Here is a 21,774-nt window from a genome sequence, read left to right as displayed (position 1 = left end):
GGTACAACGTTGCCGCATGGCGCATACCCTCTTTCGATAAGTATATCTATTGTAACTTATAACTTTTTCTAAGTATTTACTACCCATTTACGTAAAAAAAATTGTAACCATAATTAAATATGAAACATGAACTTTTCTATTGCGAACACCGAGCTCTTATGAAGTAGGTATATATTGTGGGAATTTTCCCACGCACAGACAGTTAGCAGTAGCAGTAAGTAAAGTAAGTACCTGGAGCTAGGCAATCGTCAGCCATATAATTTAATGAAGAAAGCAAATCAAAATACCAAGGGAAAATTACTTTCATTTAATGCAGCTAAATCGTTCAATTAAGAAATTTGACCACTTCTTGGCAAAATTGAAATAAAATGATTATGAGCCCAAGTTATGTACGTACATCGTTACAGAAAAGAGCCACTGAAAAGTAAGAAATATAATAATATTGTTTTTTCTCGTGTATAATTTATTTATCAGATCAGCCTTTTTCACTTGGTCGATGTTATTACCAAAATCAGATGAATGAAGAAAACCAAGAACTTTAACAATTTTATTTACATTCCTGTAAAGGTGCACAAACAATGTCCAAGGATAATTTAGAAAACAATTATATAGCGTACATTCACGGAGACTGGACCGCTGTGCATGTGCAAACCACGAGCCCACCGCGTGATATCCCATGATTGGCCCATTTCACAACGCGGCGAAAATATTCAAGGCATGATAAAATACAATACGGTGGATGGATATTCATTGTTTTACAATTGTTTATTTATTTGATGCCTGGCAAACGCAATAACCAGTACACCACGAGACCGACTAATCTTCAGTCGATTTCCTTTTGCAGGATTTTTACCGGAGAGTATTTGCTAAATTAAACATATATTTTGTTAAGATTTACAATATTATTTTATTCAGGTTGTGGTCCCGTGGCTAGTGTTGTGGACTCACGGATCGGAGGTCCGAGGTTCAAACCCCACTCTACCTCAAATTGATTTCCATTTTCTAATACTGAGTTATTTACAACTCGGTGAAAATAGTCACCAAAATTAAAATATTTGGGCAAATTATAAGAATGCTAATATGTTTTTTTTTAATATATTAAACGGGGCATTTTTATTGATATTTGTATTAAAATCAATAACTACGAAGTTTTATAAAAAAAAGAAACGAAAAATATAATCAAATTTAAATAGGTACAAACGAATTTAATAAATGTCAATCCACTATAATTTTACCGTGCCGTTTAGGTTAAGATGATATGTGTGAAACAGGCTATTCACGGTCGGATATCACGAGGCTGGTTTGTTAATTTGGAAATTCTTGTAATAGTGAACAGACTTTAGTGTGTGTTACAGGGCAAAACCCTTGTCAAATATGAATAGATTTTTTTCCTTAACCGATATTATTCAACATTTAAAGAAATGTACCGTTGCATTATTTTGTAAATAATTTTTTTTTAAATAAAACAAAGCGACGTGGGTGCCGAGTATCTGTATGGTTAACATTGTACACTGTGAAGCATAAACCAAAATATTCTTAGAGACAACAGAACGGCGGGGCTCATAATCACATAGAATGCACTCTAATAACTAAAGTAAGAGTTTGTACAATAATGAGCTTACTGCCATGCGGAGCTTTACAAAGATAAAAGGCGGTGAGGCAAGGTACGAGTATAATGGTACAATCGGCTTACAGCAGGCAGATAGGTACGGCCCGCGAAGGCGAACAGAGTGTTGGTATTTTATAGTTTAAAGAAAAGGCCTAGTGGAGCGTGGGCAGAGGTCCGCGGGCGGCATTATATTATATTATAATTTACCAGTCGCGGCCGCAGTCGATAGTCCAGCGCCATGTTCTGGTTCCGAGAGAACTACTTCCAGTGACCTACTCGTCACTCGCTACTCGCTACTCGCTACTAGACTACTAACGTACTAACGCCAGCGACGAGAATGGGGATTACCTCAAAGCTGACTGACTCCAGCTGCCGCCCATAAACATTATGATAGATCAGTATAACACCGTAACGACTTCGGTTACTTCTCTGAAATAACTATTATGTATTGCAAAGTGTAGCAAACACACGTCGGTAGTCGGTAGCCTGTGGTTATTTTATCAGACAATCTGAAAACGGTCACGATAAAACTAACTAACTAAACTTATTGATTACTGACTGGTCTAATCTAAGCACTTGTAAAATCAATAGTTTTGTAAAATAGCGCTTAACAGACAGTAATCAAATAAACATTGATGCAGGCAATGAGTTTTTAAACACGTGCGTTTCTGATACAGTTTATAATAAATAATTATATGCACGATGATTTCGAAACGGGAAATCTAGACAAGTACCTCGTATCAATTAAAACACTGCTACTAGACCCGTAGATGTTTTTCATCATAAAACGCTACTGAAATTGCATCGCTTGCTGAATTATAGTACCTGGACTACCCAGGGAATGAAAATGGAAAGTTCGCTGAATGCAAAATAACACTAGTATAGTAAAATAAATATTTCTGAAAATAATACACACGATTTTCGTCGATTTGTGTAACTAATTACACCTACCTATCCCAATAAAAGCATCAAATAAAAATTATTTTAAAGCAATAGTTTTTTTTTACGAAGTATATTTAAGATTATTCAAATTTTGTAAATAAGAAACATTTGCATTCTTATGACTTCATTATGACCAAATATTTCATTTTAAGGGCCATTTTTAAGGAGTTGTAAATAACTTACTACATATTAGAAAATGGGACCCAAGTTGTGGTAGAGAGGGGGGCGAACCTCGAATCTTTGGATCTTTTATAACCACGAGAACACAACCGGATTCTAGACACAACCAATTTGCATGTTGTAAGTAATATCGGCGGCCACCGTGGCGTAATGGCTAAGACGCTTGACTCGCGCACGGAAGGCTCCGGGTTCGATTCCAGATGAGAACATTAATGTGATTTATCTCAAGCCTGGATGTTCTGCGCTCTAATTGGACGATGTGGTGTAAAATATACACATATATATTAGAATGTTATGCTTGGGGAAAGTAGATTTAAATTGATTGATATTTCATGGATAACTTTAAACCGCAGTAATCGAATCCAACATATCTAGATCTAGATTGACCTAATCTGGGCCCAATTACAGGGAGAAGTTAACAGAGTTACTTTTTGTCTAAACTGAAATCGAATTTTCTGTACGAAAATGTGTTTATTTTTATGTAAAACATGTTCAGTAAAGTGGGCAGATATTTTTTGTTTTTCGAATTTTGAAATGAAAGTGGTCTAAAAAGTTGCCTTTTGGATTACTCGGAATGCAAAAAATAAAAAAATAAATATTCTATACTACTTTTGGCCCTCAACCAGAGCTTGCAGTTTTCGAAAAAGTCGATTTTTTGGGGCTAAACCGGCTGTCATTTCGTATTTCAATAAGAAAACCACTCCAATTAAATTTTATAATGTGCATTAAACCTTATTAAATAAGCATCTTAGGGCGAGAGTTGCACTTTATTTAAAAATAAATGGGTAGCATTGTTTTAATGAGCCATTGTTTTCGTCAATATTAGCCAGGCGCTCAACGGAATCAGTTCAGCGGAGTGTCAACTTTTTTCATTTTGGTAGTTTTAAAACGTGTTCGAATTTGTAATGTGATTAAGTTATATCTTTACTAACAAAAAATAATTTTATCATAATAGATAATTAACAAAATATTCAGACAGTTGTAAACTTCAAACCTCGGTTGAGGGCAAAAGTAGTAAGGAATATTAAAAAAAAAAATTTACGTTCAATGAGATCCAAAATGCAATTTTTTAGATCCCTTTCACTTTGATGTCTAAAAAAATTTAAAAAACTTCATACATCATCGGCCCACTCTAATGTTCAGTTACCGTCAAAGATCCTTCTAATTTTTATACAAATATTCACATTTTCGACAAAAAATGGATTTTACTTTATAGACAATTGAAGATAACACTGGGGCCGTATTACAATGGGAAGTTAACGGTTATCTTCAATTTTATCTATAAATAAGTTTTCTGTACGAAAAGTAGAATATGCAAGCAATTTTTTGTTCTAAACATGTTCAATTACAGGTTACCGACGAAGATACTATAAATTTTAATACAAATATTTATACATTTTCGTACATAAATTTCGATTTTACTTTATACAGTCGAAGGTAACTCTGTAAAGTTACCATTGTATTCGGGGCCCCGGTTTACGGTAACACCGCAGAATACCAACATGGGGCCATAACATTATCAACCCCGCCTGACATGCCCAACTGAATGCCGGGAGCCGAGCAGCCGAGTGGCGAGAAAATTGATAAACCAATTTTCCCCAAACATCGCGTCACTAAGAAACTCGATATCGCGGGCCCGTAGAACCACTGAGAATTTGACTACATCAGACAAAACTAAACAATATACCTATATACATACTGTAAAACTCGATAGTGACAAAAGGATGGAAACAAGCAAGGTTTTTTGTCATTTTCAAATTAGACTTGAAAATTTATTTAAAGAATAGGTTAATATTTTAATAAAAACAGCTGCAGCGTAACCGTGGATTGTAATGAAAACGTTCATTCTTTTTGGATTCGAACCCAGGACCGCTCAATGTGCTTACCGATAACCTAAACAAGAGGCGAAAAACTTTATATATTTATGGTATTTTACGTTTCCTATGAAGTATTATTTAGCATCAAATTCACAACGTGCAAACTTGTGTCGATCGTCGTCAGTGATTGAAATTCGTGTCAACAAATCTCTGGTAGTCATTTTTAAAAATCATTTACTACTTTTATATCAAGTACCTACATTTAAAGGAAACAAACTTTTGGGTTTATAAGAAAATATTCTAAATTTTTAACATCAATATCGGCAGTAAATTTTAAAATATCGATTATGTGATGAAGTAAGTGATAATGACTGATGACTGATGAATCATGGTGAGCATTGAATGTTGAGCATGTCAGTGTACCACAAATACGGAGTACATACTGTACTATGCTCTGTAGGTAAGTAAGCAAAAGGTTAATATCGAAGTAAAGCGCTATAGCGGACAACGAAATGTGTCGTGTCTCTAGATCGTCTACTGTCGTTCCTCAGTCAGGCAGTGTTGGCGTCTTGACTCTGGACTCGTAGACTCTAGACATAATGATACGGATCATCGAGCGTGTGATCAACCTTACACATTGTACATCGATTGAAATATCGTCGAAATCATTCTGCACACACACTCGAAGTAAACATTTGAAAAACAATATCAATTATGGAGAAAAAAAACTGTGCGAATACCGTATTTCAGAAATCAATCAATAAAATTTGGTACTGCCTTTACCGGACAGGCGCCATGGCGCAGTTGGTTAGACGGCTAACTGTGAAACTTGTTGCAAGAAAAAAATCCAAGAAAGATTTTTTTCTCAATTGGTCTGGTCCGACGATTGGTCGATAAAACTATGAGATTTACGATAAAAAAAAGATTAACGGGGTAGAGATAATTTGGGTAAAATCCCAGTAAGGAAGTAGATATGTATAAAATACTATTAAGCGTGTTGTCCAGATGTTTATTAAAATTTATGTTTGTGTAATCATTTTTATTTGTAGTATTCCTTATTAATAAATATGCAAGCTTCCGCTTTCTATTTGTTGAATGTTGTATCCCAACTCAACACGGGCCACTTGGTCTCATAGAGTTAGGGATACGTATTTTTTTTTTGTAATATTTATCTTTATGTGAATAAATAAAAATAAATAGATAAAATTAATAATATGTGTAAAAAACAATAAATGCGTGCCTAATGTTTACATACAGATTTATTATTTCTTATGTGAACATCAGTAATCATAATTAACGTGCAAAAATATGCGTGATTCGTCATATTTTTTCATTTTATGCACTTATCTTATGATTTTTAAATTCATGGATAAAAAGATCACAATTATTTTGTCACACTTGTATATTACGCTAACGTACATGTTATTAACTATATTGCTATTACATAATACTATATAATTATTATGTTTATGTATGTATAACAATAAGAAGCGTGGGAATAGGTCCATATATTTTTACGAACATCCCTCTCCCATTCACCTTTCCTGTTTGGTCTATTAGATGAAAGAAGGATAATCACGCTTTTGATGCCAGCCTAAGAAAGTCAAAAATAAGTTTAGAAAAAAAAAGGACATAGTAATCAAACGCGTTAACCCACATCCCCCCCCCCCCCCCCATATACAGTAGCGAGCACTGAAATCTTTCCACCTATTATATATAAGGGCTAGTGCAGGTATAAATTAGTTCTAAGAACTAATTACCCCCACCCTTTATTTTTTTTCTATCTGAATAGGGTCTTACTCAAAAATTGAGACCAGTTTTATTTTGACTTTCAACGTGTTGACATCAAGTGAATTATGGCAAAATTTAAGCAATTAAGCGTTACAAAAAAATACAATTTTAACTTTAGCGACACAAAATGCCAGTTCCAGAGCTATAGCAGTTTAGATTGGATGCAGTCACACAGCAGTGTTAAATTGTAAAAAAAAATTAAAGGTTCTGCAGTTCTAGAGCAAAAAAAAGTTCTGGGCATAAAAAAAACAACACATGCTGAGGATCGACTGCTGAAGCGAATCTGTTTGCAGAATCGATAAAAAAATGCCGTGGATATAAGGACAGAGTTCATAAAGGCTGGTGGTTCTGAAGTGGGTGTTCACACCGTACGCCTTTTTTGCCAGGGGGCCTGCAAAAAAGCCACTACTGACTAAAAAAAATGCGCATTGCCCGCTAAGAATGGGCTCAAAAATATTAAACTTGGACTGAAATCGATTGGCGACGAGTTATTTTTTCTAATGAGAGTAAATTTCATTTATTTGGTTCGGGTGGAATTCAGTACGTGAGACGAAGATCTGGAGAACGTTCAGGCGATGAGTGTCTTAGACCAACAGTGAAGCATCCTGCTGGATAATTGGTCTGGGATGCTTCTCCTTTTATGGAGTGGGGCAATTAGCATTCATAAAAGGAACTGTGAATGCAGAAGTTTACAAAAAAAAATGGAAGAGTATTTATTCCCATCAATTGAAATGCACTATTCCTATATTTCGGAGTGCATTTTCCAAGATGACTTTGCACCGTGTCATCGAGTAAAAACTGTAGGTATTTTTTTTCTGACACTCGAAAACAGTGTTGCTTAGTAATTTGGACTGAAAAGCTATCAAGATATCACAACAAAAAAGATATTGTTTTAAAAAACTGATATTTTCAGTCTGGAAAGATTTTAGTACTCGCTACTGTATATAAATATATACATGTTTGTAACGTAATAATTTGAACTATAAATTATTATAATTTATTAATCACATTTTTGAAAAAATAGACAGATGACGAATCACGGGTTTATTCCAGCGCTTTACCACGTTGGACCCAGTTATAAGCGTGGAATAAGTAACTATGGTCGCTATCACAGCTTTAAGAATTTTTACTATACCATCCTTATTCTATTACAATGCCTAGGGATAATTTTATACTTGGTCTATAAATGAGGCCCTACATGTCTTTTATCAATATCATTATTATGGATAACGTATTAAGCGCCATTTTCGTAATGTAATCCCTCAAGGGTGCTTTACAGTGATTCATAAAAATGTTTTTTTTTGTATTATAGACTTATACAGCGCATCCGAATTCCTATGGAACAAATTCATTAAGGCCCGCAGGGCTGATTATATGAGGCCCGATGGGCCGAATCAAATAGCATGTAATAGTCAGCGATAGCTTACTTATTATTTTAAATTACAGATTCTTCGCTGTTCAATGTTAATCGCTTATTTACCGAACTTTTTGTGTGGATATTGAATATATTATGAATGTAAATTTTGTGCGGTTTCGGTAGCATTATTCTGAGTGAAAAAATCTTCTTTATCGTATTTAGATTGCTTTGAACAAAGAAAAATGTGAGGCCGATCAACTGAGGCCCGTAGGGCCGTAAAACGATGCTCGGAAGGCCGATTACACGAATTTCTCTAGCACGAAACAGTCGGCGACTGTTGTCTGCTAGTGTACATACTTATTATTAATGATTAAGTGCAATTTTGAACGTTATTATTTTATGATTTACAATTATAATAATAATTCACCAATCTGTAAAGGTTGTAATATTTGAATCGACGAAAAAGAAAATATTAAATTACGTAATTAAAGGATAATCATAATAATATTCAGATTAACGCAGAACTAAAGCTTTGGATAACCTTTTATAGTTGAGACACAAAGCATGTAATGAAATGAGGAAGTTCATTGTTTAAAAAAAATATACATATATTTGTTAATAGACAATTAAACTAAGCAAAAAAAATCTTTTCAATTTTTATATATCGTATTATCAGCGCTATGATTTTATAAAGTTTTGCATTTCTAAAATAACTCCGCATGTGACGTCAGAGATTCTCTTCCGCTTATTCTCGATCAGTTCTGCCCATTGGTCCATTGACGGCAAGCAAACCGGAAATCTTCCATAACTCTCTTATCATCGGTTGATTCATATGAACCAGTGACGCCATTCAAAGTAGTTAGTTTTTATGAAAATATTTTATTTTTTTTTGGTACATTTTCGGGAAACATTGCCGTACAATTTAATGCATCATTTTTTACCGCGCGCAAGAAAACATTTATTGTATCCGATTTCCCGTAGGGCTGAAGGTCCTCATTATATTCCTTTTTATTACGAGCTACTCTACTGTGTTATGAAGTAAGTAATAAGCAATAACGCGCGTTCATAATATTCTTGGTATGTTAAACTACCAAATAAGTCTCGAAATGATTTATCTAGCGGTAATGACCCAAAGTATGGTAATCTCGCGCGTCAAGTGCTTGAATCACTTCCTCAACATGTACGATGCATCTGCGTCAAATACCAATGTAAGTGGATTAAATCATAAAACGAAATCACACGCGGAACTCCGGAAGACACAAAATATCAATCCGAGTTTTTAAAGGGGACACAAAGCCAAAAATAGACATTAAGTTTATCTGCCAAACCGTTCTAGGTTCTAGCTTGTAGCCATTTTTCTCGGTGTTTGTGGAATTGGACAAAATAGTTAGAACTACATTGGACTAACCTACATACATACATAGATTGTCACATTCATGGAATTAATTTTATCTACCAAACCCTTCTAGGTTCTAGCTTGTAGCCATTTTTCTCGGTGTTTGTGGAAGTGGACCAAAATAGTTAGAACTACACTTGACTAACTTAATATACATAAATAGATTGTCACATTCATGGAATTAATGTTACCTACCAAACCGTTCTAGGTTCTAGCTTGTAGCCATTTTACTCGGTATTTGTGGAACTGTATCAAAACAGTTGGCATTTGACTAACGCACTCACATTCATGGAAGTAATTTTCGTGCAGAAAGGGTCTATTCATGATTTTATCCCATGAAAATTCCGGTGATTCTCAACTTTCCGACTTCTGACTTAATAAATTACATTGTTTAACTTTAAAGAAAATCTTTTCGAGATGTGAAAATAATTTAATAAATAACATATTATACATTTAAAAAATATATTTTCACAGAATTCAATTCCAATTAAATCCCATACTATATAGCCCTTTTACAAAGAAATATTTGCATTTACCCACAAATTTAAATTTTGGGGACATTTTCAAACGACTCACTCATGACTCACTACTAGAAAATGGAAATCAAGTTGTGGTAGAGTGGGGCTCGAACCTCTGATTCATTAGTCCGCGACACTAGCCACAGGACCACGTCCCGATTTTAAACGGAATACAAGTACAAACTAACACATTTGTTTTATTAAGAATTTTATATGTTTTGAAATTATACGAGTTTATCAATGATAATTGATTCAATTTATTTATTTAGTTTTTTAAGCGGTATTTCATGTCATACATTTTCTTCAACTATTAACCTTCACGCCATTTACCCGTAGAGGTAAGCAGAGACGATGGAACGCCACATTTGTCTATCCTGACATTCCTAAAGTCTTCCATTAATATAATCGTATAATTCTACTTTATTTATATAATTTAATGAATGCATATTTTTAACACAATTTCTTCTACATAAATAATTATTGATTCACCAAAAAATATATAGTTTTGCAATTGACGCGCGACTGTGATAGTTTCAAATACTTTTTTTTTATAAATATTTAACACCACAACAGGCCAGGGACCCAGTTTCAGTCGTGAATAACAATACAGAACACACAGGCTTGAGAAAAGTCACGTGTATTTTTTGTGTTCTCACCGAGAATCTAACCCGGAACCTTCCGTGCGTAATTCAAGCGCCTAAACTATTACACTACGGACACCACTTGATTAAGTAGATCATTTTTAAATCCACAGTAACGGAAAATGAAAAAATTAGTCGTTTCATAATAATTCTTGTCTTGAAAAAAATTGACAACGCTTTGACTAGGGCTGAGTCGTAATAAAGGGTATAGAGGTGAAACTGATATTTAAAAATGTTTTTTAAGTCATTCAATGAGGCGTTCCACGTCTTTGGATGAAATAGAATTTGAAGGGATATGTCTACCTAATTAAGTAATAATAACTTGCCTGACACACGAATATCTAATTCGATATGCCAGTGCAATGGGGCATTTAAACAAGTGGCGCGACATTTTGTTTTAATAATAGAGTGAACCTTTAAGCGGAAGTAATTTGCAAGTATCACGGCGAGGCCCAGAAATGATCCGGAGACCATTTCAGCTTCTGTATCAGTAATTTCAATCCACTATGGCATGTTTCGAGTTATCGTGAGTCTGTTAAAATCAAAGAAATTCGTTACAATTTTTATCAAATCTGGTATTGAGCTGACGCGATCGGCGCGGAACCTCAACCCACGGCCGTCAGGGCTGTATTGAGGAAAACATTTGAGATAAATAATCAAAATTTATCTTGAAACGATCCGTACCTATGAAAAAGGGGGTAACTCCGGGAAAATCAATTGTTCTAATGAATAACTTCAAAATCAAAACATTTTTAATTTACTAAATTTCTGTACACATATTTTCGAATGTTTTTACTCATATAAAAATTAAATGTGACTTCATTGATAAATATCGCAGTAACAGTTAGTTTTACTTTCGACATTTTCTTATTCAAACTGACAACGAAATAATACTTATACAAAAATAAAATGCCATGTATGTAAAAAAAAGTTGCCCATTTATATACTTATTTGATATCGTGAGTATATATTTTATAACCAACAATGTTTGGAGTACGTTCAAATGTTTGTAGACAGGCTAGAATCCCTCCCTAGGGAGTTATTAAGATTTTGAAACGTTTGAAAGTTTGTTAAAACAGAGAGGGAAAATATTTTTGAGAAGGCAATATGGAATTCTATGGAATTGTGCAACAAATTTAGATTTTTTTTCTTCGTTTTGGTAGAAAAAAATGCAGTTCAAACCACTAATCAATAATTGTTTATTTTAATACCACAATGTTAACTGTTGATTGATGTATAAGATCGATGATAATATTATAATATATATGTTGTAGGTGCATCAATAAAAATATATACGGTAGACTGCTGGGATCTTACTAGATTCCGATTGATGTGTTTCAGGTTATGCTAAATTCGTGTTTTTTTTTTCATAGTGGACTGATGTTGAAAATGAGCGGTGTAGGAAGCTAGTCGACGTGGAATGCGCCCCTGTGGCCTTGCGGGTCCTCTCTGCGAGGGCCTTATATGGAGTAGTACCTGAGGCCTCCCACATGACGGGGCCTCCACACTACACACTACACGACCGCCGGAATCACACAACAGTCGCACGACAAAACAAATCACCTATAGCTGGATTTTCATTTCGTAATTCTCACCTCAACTCCATGGTGTGCGTAAAATTGGCGCGCCAAAATCATGTGGGGGCATTTTCTTTTAAATAAATTATTTTACAATACTCCCATTTGCAGCAGAACACACCAAGAAGCCCGATTATTTGACCTTAACTTGAGAATATAGTATTTATACAATGAATATAACGTGTTATTATTGATATATTGAGATCTCATTAGGAATTGAACCTGGAATCCAGTGCGAGGAGCAGATCAGAGCAGTGCAGTGACCGCATAGTGTTTACTTAATTTTTATAATATTTTAGTAAATATTAGTTATAAGACCTATTTGGTAAATATTTTTTTTCTTTTAAGTACGAAGTAAACAAAAAAAATAGTGTGCAAAACTATACATAACATATTTTAAAAACAAATTAACCATCACAAATTTTTTAGCAAATTTATCAAAACAAAATTCTAGAGTGTTAAAACTACTCTAGTGTTTTTAGCTGCAGGATGTGATGTAATCTAGCCCTTATAGTAAATATTTATGGTTATAAGAGATATATTCCATTAATCGGTGACCTTGAACTGAGGTGATTTTTCATATGATTTTTCATGATAATGTGCCCTATGAATCTTTTTTAATTATAGTTTTTGATAATTTTATATTATTTCACCATACATAATAAAACAGGTTGACAAAATATAAATGTGTATTCTTTCTTCAGAGAAGATGGCATATCACCATTATAATATTGAGCCAATTTCATGTTTTGAATGGTCAATCACAGATAAACATGGTGGATTCCTCGCCTGTTTACACAAGATTAATAATTGAAACTTATCACAAAAGGAGAACGCAAATTGCATTATTCGAGAAGAGTACAAATACATAATTTATCTAAATTGACAACACAGTAACTAGCTCTTAAGCATTAATATACAGCTGTCAGTTATTTTATGTGTACATCTAATAAATTGTACTATTTATTCTCCCAATGTAAACTGTTTAAAGGTGTTTAAAAATAAAGTAAACATATCACGCATAATACATTGCTAAAATATTAAAACAATACATAGCTCCATATTCAACAATGTCATTCTTACATGACAATTTAACAGAAACAATTTTTAAGAAGAATTAGATTTAAAAACATTCATGTTCTCAAATATAAATTTCAAAGTAAAGGGTGTGTAATACAAAACAAGGCCTGAATTTTTAGTAAGATCAAAATAATTTGACTAATTTATCGGATTATAATATCCAAAAAACCTTTGAAAAATACATTTACAAATACTTTTAGTTGCTTTAGAAATGTTTCAGATGGAGTTTTATCAAAGTGTTCAATATTTCATAACACTAAAAATATAGTTTACTCAGTTCTGATAAAGGTAAAATCTCATAATCAGTTTGAAAAAAAAGTTTCAAAATAAAGTAAATTGAAAGTAAAAAAATCCCATCAATTCATTTGTCACTTTTTAATTAGTTAAAATATTGAAACTAAAGTTAAACAAAGCGCATTAATGTAGATAGATCAAGAACTTTTAACAAAGAATTTTATAAATTAATACGACAAATTTGTAGAGGATTGGGACTGAAATTAAAAAAAGGCAAATTCATTCCTAAAATCACAACATAAACATCAGATTATAAATATTATTGTTACCTATACTCCAATGTTTTCATTAATTTAAAACTTTTGTAGGTAGCAAGTTCTTCCAAATAACCAGATTTCTTTATAAATATTACTAAAATTAAGAAGCATTAATCAATGGAAGTCTTAATGAAGGTTTTACTTGCACTGGGAAAACGATGGATGATATTCTTATGTAGTGAACAGTTTGAAAAAAATGTTCGTTTAGGTATTGAAACCTGAGTTACGTATTATATAATTACTTATAAGAAAACAAATATGAATACGCAGTAATAAATTATATTAACAGTTTATTGATAATCGAAAACTAAAACCAAAATAGTGACAGTGAAACTGTTAAATCGCGAGTTTTCTCCAGTACTTCAATGCAAGTCAAATATCATTGTTATGAAAGACATGACTACAGTTATTTGTTTGTTCTGATTATATTTAGTCGAGCAGATGATACCTTGTAGAAAAGGCGGAAATTTATTTCATTATTATTGAATAGACACAGGTCAAGCGTCTATAAAATAAGATATTTACTAACTGTTGGGAACATGATACACTTAACAACAATACAATTTTGATTGATGATCATTTAGATTTTCCTTATGATTTCTAAAGCGAAGATTTTTACGCTTTTAGTTAAATTGTTAAGTGATAGGCTCTCGCACTCACCATCTGTGCGTCTGATGTTAACATTTGTGCCAGACTCTATAAGAGTAATCCCGTCCATTTCGATCACAAAAAAGCACTTTTAATGTGGCAACTCACTTCAGGTATTCAAACATTGGTTTTCAACAAATAGAATCGCGACTTCATGTATTCACAAAAGGTTTAATGAGAAACCGGCCAAAACTGCCGTATAAAAATTTCAATACGCAAACTGACAGTTGAACTGTGCCATTAGCATCCGACTTCAGGCTGGAACAACGTTCAAAATTTAAGTACTACGGAAGTCAAAAATCGTGGAAGGTTTTTTTTCATTGATTTCCAAATTCATGATACCGAATTTCAATGTCGGAAAATTAATCGGAGGCATATTGTCCACTCAAAATATTACAATATAAATATTTCATGCACAAAGTTTTTGATAATAAACTTTCAGAAGTTTTTCGTCAAGTCAATCAAGGACAGGGTTACCAGATTTTTAAAAAAATCCAAGAGAGGCTACATGCTGCATTGCCCATAGTCTACACACTCTATAATATACAACACAAGTACACACACGGACCAAAAATGTTCGCACTCATGATAACACTTTTAATTTTAACAATTTTATATTCCTTTTCTACGTACTTAAGTTTTTTTTAAAACATGTTTTGATAGATCTGGTGACTAAGTAATATTTCAAAGTAAAATGTAAACATAAAAACTTAAGAAATATTTATAAATACGTTTTTTCCAGGTAGTAGCTCCGCTAACATTGTTCTCGTACCCAACGTAATTGAATTATGGTACTGTGTTTTTATTGGCCCTGGCAAACAATTGAATTTGCTTAATAGATTTGTGTAAAGGATAAACCGACTTATATTTTAAACAAAGGAATATAAAAATAAATGTAAGGTTTCGGGTTCAAAGGTATTTTAATATTTTATTAGATTACCTTTCTTCTTAATAGCTGAAAAAAATATTTTTGGCACTGACAAATATATTTTTTTATAATATCCAATGATATTTCACATTCCCAAACATGATTGATGATTTCAATCAATTCCTGGGTGTTTTAAGCCCGTTTCTTTGCAATTTTTTGTTTCATCTATTATTGCCCATAAATTTGATATCGGGTAAAGGTCCGGGCTGCTTCCAGGTCAGCTCAGTGATGTAACTTCTAAAGACTCTTTGAATTCAGTCACTTATAACAAACATATAATATTACAGATCAAGTTACACAAATTTAGATTAATAAAATATATTTATCTACTCTCGGATCGAGTTCGATGGCAAGGCGCAGAATCATTTTGGGATACGAGTTTCTGTTATCACGTTTTGGCAGAAGGCCCTAATAAAGGGAAAAAAACTTGGCCATTCAATTGTGAAATAATAAAATAATTTATAAGAAATAAGGACAGGCAAACTTATTGTTAGGGATAGCAGGTAATTGCGATATTTTTTTTGTTCATGGGTGTATTTAGAACAATGAAAAATATCGACTAACAAAATAACTAAGCATTAGATTTTAAGATATTTCTGAAATTCTTTTATTATACTTGGTGCCTATAAATAAAAAAAACATTTGTTTTTAAAACGGATCACTCAGAAAACATGAAACACAGAGGTGCAACAAACAAATAAAATGAGCACATCATGCAAAACAAAAAATCAATAGTCCGGTTAACCAGGCTAACATTTTTCATTAAAGATTTTATAAATAATCAAGCAAGAAACTCAGTACAGGCAACCAAACTTTCAATGATTTTGCATAACAGTAGTACAGTAAAGATAAATAATCAAATTAGTTGTGTTCTTTATTTTAAGCTAGATTAATTCCAGTAGAGATGTCCAATCGGAGTATTTCGACTTTTTAGTACAGAGCACAATCAATACGTTTTTTTCGCAGTCCGAATATTTCATCAACAGACCCGCATCGCAAAGAAGAAATGTGTGGTTAATGGACAAAGAAAAATTGAGTAATTCACATTTTTTTATTTACTCATGGTCGAAATCATTTAATACCAATTGGTGACGAAACTATTGCCGTATGTAGGCATACTATATTTACCATATTTTAGGTCAGGTTATTTAGGCAGAAAATTTTGATACAATATACCCCAAAATGAGTTGTTAATGTTGATTTGTATCGAAAAAAAATCATTGGGCTACTTATATTTTTCCCGTACATTTAAAGAGAGATGGCCATTTTTTTCGAGGGGAGTTTTTCATATAATTTAAAACAGTAATTCGAAGTTTTTGATTACACACATGTCACATACTAAATACGTGTTTTTTCAGATGCTTAATCAGTATATGTACAGGTATCAAAACAGCGCGGAAAATGTAGCAAAATGGAGGAAAATTGAGAACTAGTTACAGTGCATCACTTGTAAGCATTGGGTGCATAAAAACTGTATTGAATTTTAGTCCAGTTTTCGTGCGCTTAATGGAATCATTCGCAAATATAACCCGTGTAGTATCAAGATCAATTGAGATTAAGAAAACACAAACTTAAGTAATATGTGACTACAGAGGTAAATGAAAGGGAAATAAAACGCGTCCTATGTTATATGGTCATATTACCTTAACTAACATGGTCATTTTACTACTTGTACTATAGGTGAGTTGGTCACCGCAATGTTTTGGAATAGTATTATTTTCATGCAGTTTACTTGTCGTATTCTTTATAGACATCGTGGTACAACAATGGGAAGAATAATGCAAATAAAGACTTGATTAATAATTAATTTGCTGTTTTATTTATTGTAGAGCAGAAATTATCAATTTCTACAAAAACCATCCATCCTCCACGAATTACCCTAATTGTTTTTATTTTCTGAACTTCGTTTTTGTTTGGTTCCTTAAATTTGCTTCATGGGGAATGTATATGGGTACCTTTTATACGCGGAAATTAACAAGTAATCTGTGGAAATTAGCGAAGGGATCCCATAGACAATAAATTTTAAATCCAAAATACGAAGAACCAAAAGAAACTTTAATCTGTCACATCGTTTGTTGGCTCTGCTATAGACAAGAGGCTGTCAACCTGTGGCTTTGCGTTGCCCGAAAAATCGTCTTATTCCTAAATCAACTGTACTTTATTAAAAATCATGCAAAACGAAATAAGGCTAAGTCATAAAGCTAAAAAACGTATCAAAGAAGTCAAGCGCAAGGCTAGACCAGGTAATTTTGAGATTTATTCTTAATCTCTCCAGTTTTTGATGACTGAAGACCTTGCCCTCTAATTTATTTTATTTCGTAAAAGTATGCGCTTCAACATTTAATGTATGTTTTTCAAATATGAAATCATGATTCAAGTCTTAAATTTCAAGTATTAAATATCGATTCCTAAACTCTTGAATCTTGTATTTGCTGTAGATACAAGAAATATGAGTACACCTCACCGGGAACCCAAAAAAAGGTTGTCAGTTAAGAAAACACATCGACATTTCAATTTGAAATACCTTATTTTGATCATTGATGACACGTTTTTCACTTTAATCAGTTTTGCAGAAAACACCCACAGCTCTAGAAAAATCTTACGGTACATATAGATGCTGATGGGAAGATTAATGCCTCCAGAAATCTAGTTCTCTTAAATAAACTCATGTGGATAAATACATAAATATTTTGAGTTTATGAATTAATTAATTGAAAGACAGCTGTAATAATAATAAAAAAATACAGAATGTCACCCCACATTCAAAGTTTAATCTGGCTATTTTCTGCAAAATATATATTTTAGGTTGTGTGGTCAGCCAGACTTAAAAAAATCACCAAAATTCCTTTGACAAATAATGAAATTAGGTATTTTTAAAGATATTATAACTAATGAATTAAGTGATTCTTTACAATTAAGTACTGATACATAAATATAAAATAACATATTGATTCAACTTACATCAGAGTTTTACTAGGGCTGGCTGTTTTCTGTGAAATGGACGTCTTAGGTTGTGTGGTCAGCGAAACTTCAAAAATGGTTAAAACTGGTCAAACACATAATAAAATTATTTTTGTAAAAAAACTGATGTATGTGATATTTATCATTTGTCAAAGTAAAAAAAAATCCAACTGTTGCGTAGATTTGATTATTCAGTCTTTTCACAAAAGTGCTATCATCTCAGTTTCACTTTTCTATGGCTGGCTGCTCTCTGCATAACTACGTTCATTTGTTTTCCAATTGAAACGTGTCTCAATCGGTTTTACGCGTTTAGTTCTAGTCCAAGATAACATGAAATTTCACATTAGAATTAATAAATATTTTGTGTTGACTGAGCTAGCAACTTATTGCTTCTTTGTTGGGTCTTAACCCATATAGTACAATAATCTAACAGGTTATTTACTACTTTCAACTCGGAATTTGTTCAAGACTCCTACTACTCTTAATAATTTATTTATTTATTATCTACATACGCCCAGAGGGCTCTTACATGACAGGTATACAATTAAAATGCAAGAGTTGGATGGTATAACAAGTCAATATCGTTGGGTTTCTGGCACAAGTTGGTAACTACAAGTTTTTCCGATAAATGAAATGTCTTTATAAATGACATCAAATAATTTTCGTTTAAAAAGTAAATAAAAATATTTCATAAATACTAAAGATAATATTATTTATTATTATTTTTTTTTTATTTTTTACTTGTGGCTTTTTTTAAATTGTTAATTCGGGATGAGCTTTTAATTTTAGAAGTGCAATATCTTCTAGTAAAATGTAGATGATGCCGTGCTTCTTGCTAACAGCAAAGAAGACCTTCAATTCTTGGTAACAAAAGTCTACGATGTATACAAGAAAAGCGATTTGTTTATGAATGTTGATAAATCGAAAGTGATGGTTTTTGAAAGGGATGAAAATATAACTAAATGTGAGATCAGTGTGAACAGAGATATTCTAAATCAGGTAGAAGAATTTGTGTACCTGGGAAGTATGTTTACTAGGGACGGAAAGGCCGAGAAAGATATTGAAAGGAGGGTGAGTGCCGGGAACAGGGTGAACGGTGCACTAAAATCTACTTTGGCAAACAAATGTTTATCGCAGGAGGCTAAACTAGCAGTTCACAACGGAGTTCTAGTGCCAACTCTAATGTATGGGAGCAAAGTATGGAATTGGAAAAATGATGATGAAAGTAGGTTGAATGCTGTAGAAATGCGATCCCTCAGGCGAATGTGTGGTAAAACAATGTATGATAGGTGCACAAATGTCAAGATCCGTGAAGTGTGTAAGGCTGAGACATGCGTTATTGACAGAATCAAGAAAGGGGTGCTGCATTGGTTTGGACATGTGGAGCGAATAGACAGCAAAAGAACGGCTAAAAGGATCTACGATGCAAATGTTGATGGATGCAGAAAACGAGGAAGACCAAGAAAGACATGGCACGATCAAGTCCATCAAATACTTGAAGATGGACATGTCAAAAGTAGGAATAATCGGCGTGCGTGCATGAGAAGATGTATGAATGTAGAGGAAGCGAGGTCTGTATGCCAAGATAGTGTTATGGCGTTCTATCCTCTCTGCCTACCCCTACAAAGAAACGGCGTGATGGTTTGTTTGAAAATGTAGTTACCAGCTTGTGCCAGAAACCCGATGAATTATGTAGGTACTTATCAAATAAACAGTTTTTTTTAAAGTATCGAATGACATTATGCTTTATAGAAAAATCTTCCCAAGTAAAGATAAAATACTGCATAAAAGCAGGTAGGTACACATAATTAAATGTGTTTGAAAAATTATAGCAATTTTAGGCAAAAAATTTAAGTTTACAGTAGATATTATTTAAGCGTAGGTAAAATAGAAAAAGTCAGAGTGATTTTTACAGCATTCGACTTTATATCAGAGTTTTAATTTGATTTTTATATCGTTGCTATGGTAAAATACTCAATTTTATCCGAAAGGATTAATATTGTAATTAAATATGTTTTTTTTAAGATGTATTAAAATATACCTTTTGTAAATAAGCTTAATATAACTTTATTTGGATTTATATGTTTTTTCAATGCTTGTTTTTCTTTACAGAGCTACATGATAAAGCCTCATGGTCTACACTAGGCTATGTCACTAAGTTTGATCAGTTTAAAAACTTTGTAGATAATGTAGAACGTATTAACGTGAATGACGTGTCCCCTCAAGAGTTTATTGATAAATATGAAAAGATATATAAACCTGTGGTGATTAGCGGTGTCCAAACAGAGTGGAAAGCAAATCAGAAATGGACTCTAGATAGACTCGCGAAGAAGTATAGAAACCAAAAATTTAAATGCGGAGAAGATAATGAAGGCTACAGCGTCAAAATGAAAATGAAATATTATGTGGAGTATATGAGAAATACAATTGATGACAGTCCACTTTATATTTTTGATAGTAGCTACGGAGAGCATCTGAGAAGAAAAAAGCTTTTAGCTGACTACGACATTCCTTTATACTTCCGAGATGACTTATTCAAATACTGTGGCGAAGAACGCCGTCCTCCCTACCGCTGGTTTGTTATGGGACCAGAACGCTCTGGCACCGGAATTCATATCGATCCATTGGGAACCAGCGCGTGGAACGCTCTTGTGTTTGGTCATAAAAGATGGTGTCTGTTTCCTACAAACACTCCTAGAGAGTTAATTAAGGTCGCAGGAATGATAGGAGGTAAACAAAGGGATGAAGCCATAACTTGGTTTAGTTTAATTTACCCGAAAACGAAATTGGATTCCTGGCCTAGCGAATATAAACCTGTAAGATATATTTAATTAAAGTTTTTCTTGTGTAAAATTATGTTTGAATCACTTTACTTTGTAAAATTCCATAGTTCATTAGCATAAATAACAATGATATAATATTCCAGGTGGAAATACTGCAGAAGCCCGGTGAGACTGTATTTGTTCCTGGTGGCTGGTGGCACGTTGTACTGAATCTCGATGATACAGTTGCTGTTACTCAAAACTTCTGTAGCCGAACTAACTTTCCAGTTGTGTGGCACAAAACTGTTCGAGGCCGGCCAAAACTGTCCAGGAAATGGTTCAAAGCTCTAGAAGCCGCAGAAAATGACTTGTCTTTAATAGCTGCCAAAATAGATATAAGTGAGGGTACAGGAGTGGCTTCCGACAGTTCTAGTAATAGTAGCTCTTCCAGCAGTAGTGATAGTGAAAGTTCCTCTAGGAGCTCGAGCGAAGATGACAGTGGTCAGGAAAGCATCACAGCTCACAAGAAAAAGCGAAGGAAGAAAATGGTTTAAAGTGTTGCCTTTATCGCATGCCTTAAATGTTGATTTGTCATGGGATTAATGCCTGATTTTAGATTTTAATAGGGAACTTATAGACTTGACTACAGCTGTACATATTTATGTGCAAGCAAATAAGTATTACAGTAATCAATTTTTGTACACCAAACATTCAATAAAGTATTTTATGTATATGTATTAAAAGCTTTTTTATTTTGCTTTTAATAAAGTACTTGACCTGTGTCTCATCAAAAAAAACGTTTTTTTTACTATTGTAATGCCTTTCATATACTAGAAACTCTTAAAATATTAAGACAAATGATTTAAGCCGTAAAATTTTGAACATTTTCTGGCAAGATGGACACTAGACTGATTTTAAACATTTAAGATTACGCTATATGATTTATGATAATGTTTTGGGTGTGCCATGTTCTCTCTATTGCAATAAATTTGGATATTTATAACTTTGTATTTGCA

At 33.1% G+C, this 21,774-nt stretch overlaps 3 protein-coding genes across 5 annotated transcripts in view; 2 read left to right on the top strand and 1 right to left on the bottom strand.

Moving 5' to 3' along the window:
• The window catches only part of Klp10A (kinesin-like protein 10A), a 58,276-nt gene extending 43,933 nt beyond the window's left edge, over positions 1-14,343 (bottom strand). For all 3 annotated transcript variants that reach the window (XM_088237484.1, XM_088237485.1, XM_088237489.1), the window contains exon 1: positions 14,120-14,343. In XM_088237484.1, the coding sequence (XP_088093610.1) occupies positions 14,120-14,177 (58 nt within the window). In that variant the 5' untranslated portion in view covers positions 14,178-14,343. The remainder of the gene's footprint in view (positions 1-14,119) is intronic.
• Fic (FIC domain protein adenylyltransferase) overlaps positions 1-21,774 on the top strand; it is a 183,215-nt gene that overhangs the window by 52,994 nt on the left and 108,447 nt on the right. The window lies entirely within an intron of this gene.
• JMJD6 (Bifunctional arginine demethylase and lysyl-hydroxylase PSR) lies at positions 17,044-21,493 on the top strand. The gene is made up of 3 exons (XM_088237474.1): positions 17,044-17,278; positions 20,109-20,812; positions 20,923-21,493. The coding sequence occupies exons 1-3, from the start codon at positions 17,206-17,208 to the stop codon at positions 21,310-21,312; spliced, it is 1,167 nt and encodes a 388-aa protein (XP_088093600.1). The 5' UTR covers positions 17,044-17,205; the 3' UTR covers positions 21,313-21,493.

Source organism: Micrasema longulum, unplaced genomic scaffold (assembly GCF_059751315.1).
Source record: "Micrasema longulum isolate JH-2025_06_02 unplaced genomic scaffold, ASM5975131v1 h1tg001733l, whole genome shotgun sequence".
NCBI lineage: Eukaryota > Metazoa > Arthropoda > Insecta > Trichoptera > Brachycentridae > Micrasema > Micrasema longulum.
The sequence above is the reverse complement of the archived record's forward strand: the minus strand, read 5'-3'. Positions and strand labels throughout refer to the sequence as shown.

Excerpts from the sequence above, each read along its gene's own strand:
- JMJD6 (XM_088237474.1), top strand. The coding sequence starts at position 17,206 with ATGCAAAACGAAATAAGGCTAAGTCATAAAGCTAAAAAACGTATCAAA. Across the intron at positions 17,279-20,108 it reads CAAGCGCAAGGCTAGACCAG|AGCTACATGATAAAGCCTCA; the intron begins GTAATTTTGAGA and ends TTTTCTTTACAG. Across the intron at positions 20,813-20,922 it reads GGCCTAGCGAATATAAACCT|GTGGAAATACTGCAGAAGCC; the intron begins GTAAGATATATT and ends ATAATATTCCAG.